The sequence below is a fragment of the Lactuca virosa genome, chromosome 7 (assembly GCF_052849685.1).
Source record: "Lactuca virosa cultivar CGN04683 chromosome 7, Lactuca_virosa_CGN04683_v6, whole genome shotgun sequence".
Classification (NCBI taxonomy): Eukaryota; Viridiplantae; Streptophyta; class Magnoliopsida; order Asterales; family Asteraceae; genus Lactuca; species Lactuca virosa.
Window position 1 is genome coordinate 147,446,555 of NC_136432.1, and position 8,299 is coordinate 147,454,853.

The 8,299-nt window shown below is 36.1% G+C and overlaps 1 protein-coding gene across 1 annotated transcript; it reads left to right on the forward strand.

Moving 5' to 3' along the window:
* Nucleotides 1–506: 506 nt before the first annotated feature.
* Nucleotides 507–1,875, forward strand: LOC145126052 (GEM-like protein 7). The gene is made up of 4 exons (XM_079061451.1): nucleotides 507–779; nucleotides 861–953; nucleotides 1,163–1,437; nucleotides 1,539–1,875. The coding sequence occupies exons 1-4, from the start codon at nucleotides 644–646 to the stop codon at nucleotides 1,716–1,718; spliced, it is 684 nt and encodes a 227-aa protein (XP_078917577.1). The 5' UTR covers nucleotides 507–643; the 3' UTR covers nucleotides 1,719–1,875.
* The last annotated feature ends 6,424 nt before the right edge of the window (nucleotides 1,876–8,299 follow it).

An 8,299-nucleotide genomic window follows, 5' to 3' on the forward strand; every position in this document is an offset into this window, starting at 1 on the left:
GATTTAGGGTATTAGTAAACGAGCTTTTTAACGAGCACAAACCGAGCTTAAGCTTATTTAGACACGTCAGAAAAACACGAGTCGAACCCGAGCCCAAGTCGAGCTTCTATAACTATTTACGAGCTCGAGTCGAACTCAGTACAAGAAGCTCGAATCGAGCCGAGCTCGAGCTCGAGCCTCGTATAACTTATACGAGCCCGAGCCGAGCCTAACCAGGCTCGGGCTCGGCTCGGCTCGTTTGCACCCTAACGACCACGAGCCACCACAGACCGGTAGGATAGTGTGCACGTTTATGGTCCGTGGCCACATCGACAACGAACCTATTCGTTGCCGATATACCAGACGGGCTTACTTTGTTTTGCTTATAATTTGTGTGGTGATGGGAAATAAGAATAAAGTAATATATGGATTTTTTAACGAATAACTCGATGTTTAATGTTATTATTTTGTTAATGAAACGTGTTGAATTAAGTAATTCAATTTGAGGGAAGCTGGTTGGAAGTCTGCATATCAATTAATGTAGAAGCAGAGTTGACGAAGAAACAATCGCCCCGACCATAAACACCCCTATTTCCTCGTTTTTTCACACCCATTTTTTCTTCAATCCCAACTGCAAACCACAGGATTCAACACGCTTCTGTGAATGAAGATCAACACCGACGAAGACCACGGGAGTGCAGGGACGACGACCGGCTCTGTGTCATCGCCGGGTAATCTTCTCTTCAGTCCTTCTTCACTCCTAGATGCCTCGTACGAACACTCCAATTTCTCTACTACGGGTACTCTCTCGATTACATACTCTGTTTTTCACTCTTTTTTTTTCTCTCTACTTACCTATTTGTGTTATTGATGTATCCAAGGGACTGAAGATGGAGATCTGGAGAAAAGCTGTCGAACTAAGAAACATCCCCGCAGAAAAACCAGTAGCTTCGCGTACAGAGTTCGAGATCACGGTAAGATTTTACACATAGTTGAGTTACTAAATAAGTTGTTTATGTAAAAAAAATCATTTTCGATGTTCCTTTGTGAAGATAATCACAACTACACTGATTATATATTAATTATTTTGCTGCCCAAATTTTAGGGCTATTTTGAAATGTAAATCCGATGGTTTCCAGATCTATTGAGTGATTGAGAAAAACAAAGTCGTTAATGTTTGCAGTGAAGATGGGGCCAAAATTTTCAGAAACAGTGAAGGGGAAGCTAAGATTAGGAGCCAAAATCATACAAAAAGGAGGAAGAGAAAACATATTCAAGGAAGTATTTGGGGAAATCGAAGGAGAGAAGTTGTTGAAAGCTTCTCAATGTTACTTATCAACCACCGCAGGTCCAATCGCTGGAATACTCTTCATCTCCACTCAAAAGATAGCTTTCTACAGCGACAGATCCATCGCATTGCCTTCACCAAATGGCGACCCCATTCGAAAGCCTTACAAGGTAATTAATTCTAAACACTCACTCAACCCCCATTTTTCAAATATTGCTACTTCGAATTACATACAAATGGTTAAAATGTGAGTGAATGTTGTTGCTTTTAGGTATTGATTCCAGTGAACAAGATTAAAGAAGCGAATGAGAGTGAGAACGTGGAGAACCCTGCACAAAAGTACATACAAATGGTGACAGATGATGACTTTGAATTTTGGTTTATGGGTTTTGTACGTTTTGAGAAAGCATTTCGTAATCTTAAAAAGGCTCTTTCTTTTGTTGCAAAGTGATAGAAACTTTGTTTGATGAGGATAGTTGCTTTGTACAAATATGTGTTTAGCTTGTTTTTTGTATGCATTTTTACTTTTTAGTATTTATATGCTGTAACATTTCTTTTTGTAGTTTTGGAAGTTGTTAATGATAATTCCGTTATACTTTTAGATAGAATATTTTAATAAAGGTTAGTTTTAATATCTGATTTTTTTAATATATCATTTTGTTAATGAAAAATGAAATATTTTAATAAGCTGTCAAAATGGCATATGGTTTGCCAATCTGTCAAGGAAAAGAACACGGTGGCGGCATTTTAACGTCCTATGCCGACCAAAGCAAAAGTATGTCAAGGCCGGCGTCTCAACTAGTTTAAGGTTTTTTTTTTTTTTTTTTGGTTAAATGATACATATTTAGAAAATTGAGTAATCTAACCTTTATAAATATATAAATAAAGTATTTGAAAGAAATGAACATGTTTGTTTGTTTTTTTTTGTTTTTGTTTTTTTTTAAACTAACCACCCTTTCCGGATTATAATGTTTTCGGAGATCTCTCAGGAACTCTGGAGTAGTGTCCCGGGGAGTCGTTCCGATTTTTCTTTTTTCTTTTTTTTTTTCTTTTGTACTAAGTGAAAAAATAAATATACTATTTGCAAAAATAAATTCTTTTATATAAGGTTTGTTCCTATAAAATCTAAATTACATATGTAATCTTAAAAATCAATAAAAAAACCTAATAAATATATAAACTTAAAAGATTTGTTTAATATTAATATTACAATATTCAAATTGTCTTTATCCTTGTACTTTAAAATATTTCTGTCAGTCGTTTACGATATGATATTGCTTATGGACCGCTTTTACTCTTTATAAAGTATGATTTCCTGACGATCACCGTCTCTAGAAACCAACACAAAAACATCCCACAATCCCCTATACTGCCAATCTGTTGTGGTATGTATGTGGTCTTTTCGAGGGTCATCTTGAAACTCTCAAGTGTGATTGCATCGGTTGGTTTGGTACCCCTGTAGTTGATATCCACTAGCAGTCTGTAGATGTGAGCTCTCATGCATATAAACCATTCATCTTCTTCTGAAAAGCAGCCGCTCTTCCAGTGACTATCGTATATAGTCATTTTGAATGTCTTTAAATCCAAAGCACCTAAAAACCAGTGACCAATTGGTATATTGATTGGTATGTAAAGCTACACAAAAGGTTAGAAATAGTTAATAATTAAATAACATTATATTAAAATTTATTGTTACTTAAGTAATGTAATCCAAACATAATTATACTGTATCACAGTCTGTCCAAGTTGGGTAAACGGATCCATCAACCATATCACTCCAGTCAAATACATCAGTATTGAAAGTTGTCGGCACAACCATCCACCAAGCATCATCCGCTTTACGCTCTATCAGCAATGAGATCCACATCATGATGTGCCGACAATGAAAAAATTTGCATTAAAGTAAGTATTGTTATTAAAAACGTAGTATGTGATGAGCACATAATTATATAACTTACATCACATTCCAACCCGTTTGTGTGACTATCCGCATATAAGCGCATCCAAAATTCAGCCGTCACAATACCATTCAAAAAACGGTGAGCAAATAACAACGAACCATCCTATTTTTTATATAGACTGTGTACGGTAGGCTCTAAAATATTGTCCAACGGTGATGGATGTTTTCGTGCAATACCTTTCCTCTTCATTTGTATCCATGGGGACTTATATCATATGGACATAAGTTTTTGGCGCAAAGAAAGCCTAAGTGGTGCTTCCGTCAGCGGTTTGTATACATCCCTTGTAATCTTTTTTACATTGGACGATTGAATACGTGGAGACGACTGCTCAAGGCTGTGATTCAGCGGTTGTTCGGGTGTGCCTGACCCATAGTCATGCTCCCACATGTCATTATACTCTGTGGTACCAACATCTTGCATCATAAGTGCATGTACGGTTCCATAATTTTTAATTAAAAACAATGCAAAAACATAAGGACCATAAAGTTAAATAAAAAGTGTATGGGAGTGAAATAATTAACAATGTACCTTTAGCCCCTTCAAGGTATCGACATCGTCTTTGGGAGTCTTATTGATAAGTTTTACAAGCATGGCTAAAGTAACATCATGCTCTGCTAAACGCTTATCATGTGACCTCATATGCTCGCGACATTCACTGAGCTCGTTTTGCAAATGACGAACCTCGTGTTGCAAGTAAGTAATAATTCGGTCTCTATCAATTGACGGTTCAGAGACCGGTGGTGGTGGTGGCGGGTGAGATGGAATATCTATTCGTGCCTTCTTTTGTCGAGTCTCATGGGTAGGGGAGTCTTTGGGTGATCGTGTTAGGGAATGTGCCCTATGAACTTCCGTGTCGGGAAAATAAGGGCGATCAATCCATTCAGGGCTAACTATCCACTATTCAGCTCGACTCTCAGCTTCTGTGGGCTCCAACTTTTGTACAAGCCTGTTATCCTGCTAAAAAATTATAAAACTATAAATAAAAACAAATTATACATATAAAATAAAATCCTAAAATATATAAGTTACCATACGTTGTCGATTGTTATAAACTGGTTGCACCGAGTCTTTTGTAAAGGCCTCAGTTTCAACCATGCAACAGCCCGAGGGATCACATTCTCGTGTCGGGTACCAAACGAACTGCTCACAGGAAAAGTTTCAAGAATCCATATCTGAAACAATCATTTATTAGAATGTTAGCAAACAATAATAATAATAATAAATTGTTAATCATGTAATTACCTTGAAAGCGTATAAAAAGTCGTTTAGGGTGTAGGTCATTTTTGAGGTTGTTTCTCTTTCAGTTCCACTGGATGTATATGCTTGTCAACCTTATTGAATATAATAATTAGCTGTGAGTACAGTTGATCCCAAATTACCCTCCCCCATGGATATATGTGACATAAAATTCCCAATTTAATTTTTAAAAATTATTAAAGATAATTAATAAACCTTAATTATAATTCGTAATTGTAGGGTTTCAAAGCACTCCATGGATGATGGCAATGGGCCCCCTTGATGAAGTGTAGGTTAAAAGCCCAAGACTTGTCTTTTCCCTATAAATAGTCATGTATTATTCATTATTAGGGTTAAGAGTGAGACAAAATGTAGCCGCCACGTTGTGAGGTTTCTTGTAGAGTTAGATTCTTATTCTTAAAGTGTAATTTGTTCCTCATAATTAAATAAATCGAGTGATCATTCGACCTAATCTTCATATTTGTGTTTGTTCTTTTTTTCCGCATCTTGTTCATCAAATCTCAATTAGGGTTTTATTCCCAACAAGTGGTATCAGAGCGGGTCTTTGAAGATCTATTGATATTTGAAGTGTCGGTTCTTGATTTGATGATTTTCTGCACAAGTTATTGAAGATTTTGGTGTTTTGACGGTAGGGAATCAAGATTTTTGTTCAAGCTACTGTTCATGGAAATTTATGGTGTTCTTGCACTGTTCATCTGGGTAATTTTCCTGTAATCTGATTCGTATATTGTCTGTGTTTTCTGAATTTGATCTGGTCAATAATTTAATACAAAATCGATCTATAGTATCTCTTTTGATCTGGCCCAAACTTTCTTCTGTTTAAACTCCCTCGTTCCAAGTCTACGTTATTCTCGTCCTTCAAATTGTTCTGATTTTCTTTCCTGGTCGTTTATCTAATTCACGACGATTGTTTAATCTCAATATTAAGTCAAAGTGATTCACACATTTTTGTCGCCTCAGATTTAAACATCGTTTGTTGATTCAGTTCAAGATTTATTCTTCACATGATATTTTTTTTTCTGGATCTTGTTCATTATCTTCTCGATCTAAAAGTTATTTTGAAGATTGTTCGTTAATTGAACTGTTATGTTTAAATGATGATCAATCACTTATGAATATGGAGATGATCTAGGATGATATTGGTTTCTGATCTGAAATTGTTCAGAGATACATTGATTTGGTGTTTATGGAAGGTGATCGGAACTGTGGGAAGTCGTTTGGAATTCATTCAGAAGGAGAAAGAAGAATCGGAATTATGAATCATATGAATCGGAACTAAAACGGATTCGCAGTCGATAGGGTGTTGATCGGAATGGGCAGATGTTCTTGCGAGTCAAATAAAAGCCAAAATTATGAAAGAATGATGTGTTACCTTCGAACGAATGAATCGAACTGGAATGGTTTAAAGTTGTTCTTGTCAGTCAAGGCAAAAAGTCAAAATTGAACCTGTGATTGGGTTCGTGTTTGAAATTGGTTCGCTTTGGGAGTGTAATTGATGAATTCGGAACGAACCTGAGATTCACTTTCGGTCCGTGTCCATTTGAAATTAGAGCGAAATGAACGAATCTGGATTCACTTTGGGTTGTATTCGACCGAATCGGAAGCGAACCTATGATTGGGTTCGTTTGTTAGCCTTGGAACGAAAGAGGGGAAAGATAACCTGTGATTCGGTTTGGCTAAGGTTTCGCTTTTGTCATGAAATTGGATTCACATCTTGATGCTCGGAACGAAAGTGTTAATTCGGGGGTTATTGATTTCTTGGATTTGTTATTTGATCGTGAGTTGTGTCGCTGTGCTCTTTCATCAACGTCTAAATGGGGAAGAAGATAGTAAAGTTTAATTTTTGGTCCCTGTAACTTCGGCGCATTAACACTTTTGGTCCCTATTGTTTTCACAGCTTGGTGATTATGGACCATTTCCAGATTTTGTCACAAATAAAGGGGAGTATTGATGCAGAATTACAATTTCAGTCCCAGAATTTCTACAAAGTGACAATTTCAGCCCATTTTTCAAAAAGTTTACAAATTTGAGGGCTGGTGAACAGTTTTTGGAATTTTTAACGCACATATTTTTTCGTGAACAGAAAAATAAAGATTCCATCAAGTCTTGGCGGTTCGGAAAGTCGTTTTTCGCAATAACGTCAAGTTTTCTCAACTTTTTCGGATTTTATACTTCATCGTTTATATCATTTTGTCGCGGGGGAGCATAGTAATTTTTTATCCATTCAAGAGCATTCTCATGACCATTTGAAGGCTTTATAATCACGTTTTTGATTATAAATCGGGGGAGAATTTGGTATGGCCATTCGAAATTTGATTTGTGACTTTTCAAAGTTGAAGATTTTTGATAAAGCTTGTGGTAGAATTCTGAAAGTAGCTTTTACAGTAGAAGTTCTTCATCGAGCTCTGCTAAAGCTTTTGCAGAGAAGTATCCTTTACAGTAGAAGTTCTTCATCGAGCTCATCTAAGGACTTGTTATATCTCCGACTTCTAGTATTTTCTCGATCAAGTGGCATTACGAATCTTGAAGTTTGGGTTGTTACATGATATTTTTTGATGGCTTATAGCATTAGCTTATTTGAAGATCATTGTGACTTGGAGGGGGAGCTCTTCAAAGACAAGAAGTGATTCGGTTTCTTTGTTCTGAAATGGGTTTTTATGGCAGGTTTGGTTTTCATGAAGATTTTTTGGGATTACATTCGAAAATGAAGTTTAAAGACATTACTTCAGTGCTTGATTTATATATCCTAGAGCCCGTGTTTGAAGACTATTGAAGAATCAAGATTCGTGGATTGCTTCATCTATTCCTCGTTGCAAGATCTTTTTATTTGCTATATGCTTGTTTTGGAAGTTAAAGCATTGTCATCCATTCCATACTTTGAGGGGGAGATTGTAGGGTTTCAAAGCACTCCATGGATGATGGCAATGGGCCCCCTCGATGAAGTGTAGGTTAAAAGCCCAAGACTTGTCTTTTCCCTATAAATAGTCATGTATTATTCATTATTAGAGTTAAGAGTGAGACAAAATGTAGCCGCCACGTTGTGAGGTTTCTTGTAGAGTTAGATTCTTATTCTTAAAGTGTAATTTGTTCTTCATAATTAAATAAATCGAGTGATCATTCGACCTAATCTTCATATTTGTGTTTGTTCTTATTTTCCACATCTTGTTCATCAAATCTCAATTAGAGTTTTATTCCCAACAAGTGGTATCAGAGCGGGTCTTTGAAGATCTATTGATTTTTGAAGTATCGGTTCTTGACTTGATGATTTTCTGCACAAGTTATTGAAGATTTTGGTGTTTTGACGGTAGGGAATCAAGATTTTTGTTCAAGCTACTGTTCATGGAAATTTATGGTGTTCTTGCACTGTTCATCTGGGTAATTTTCCTTTAATCCGATTCGTATATTGTCTGTGTTTTCTGAATTGGATCTGGTCAATAATTTAATACAAAATCGATCTATAGTATCTCTTTTGATCTGGCCCAAACTTTCTTCTGTTTAAACTCCCTCGTTCCAAGTCTACGTTATTCTCGTCCTTCAAATTGTTCTGATTTTCTTTCCCGATCGTTTATCTAATTCACGACGATTGTTTAATCTCAATCTTAAGTCAAAGTGATTCACACATTTTTGTCGCCTCAGATTTAAACATCGTTTGTTGATTCAGTTCGAGATTTATTCTTCACATGATTTTTTTTTTCTGGATCTTGTTCATTATCTTCTCGATCTAAAAGTTATTTTGAAGATTGTTCGTTAATTGAACTGTTATGTTTAAATGATGATCAATCACTTATGAAGATGGAGATGATCTAGGATGATA

Coding starts and splice junctions, on each gene's coding strand:
- LOC145126052 (XM_079061451.1), top strand. CDS start 644: ATGAAGATCAACACCGACGAAGACCACGGGAGTGCAGGGACGACGACC. Junction 780..860: donor CTCCAATTTCTCTACTACGG/GTACTCTCTCGA, acceptor GATGTATCCAAG/GGACTGAAGATGGAGATCTG. Junction 1,438..1,538: donor CCATTCGAAAGCCTTACAAG/GTAATTAATTCT, acceptor TGTTGCTTTTAG/GTATTGATTCCAGTGAACAA.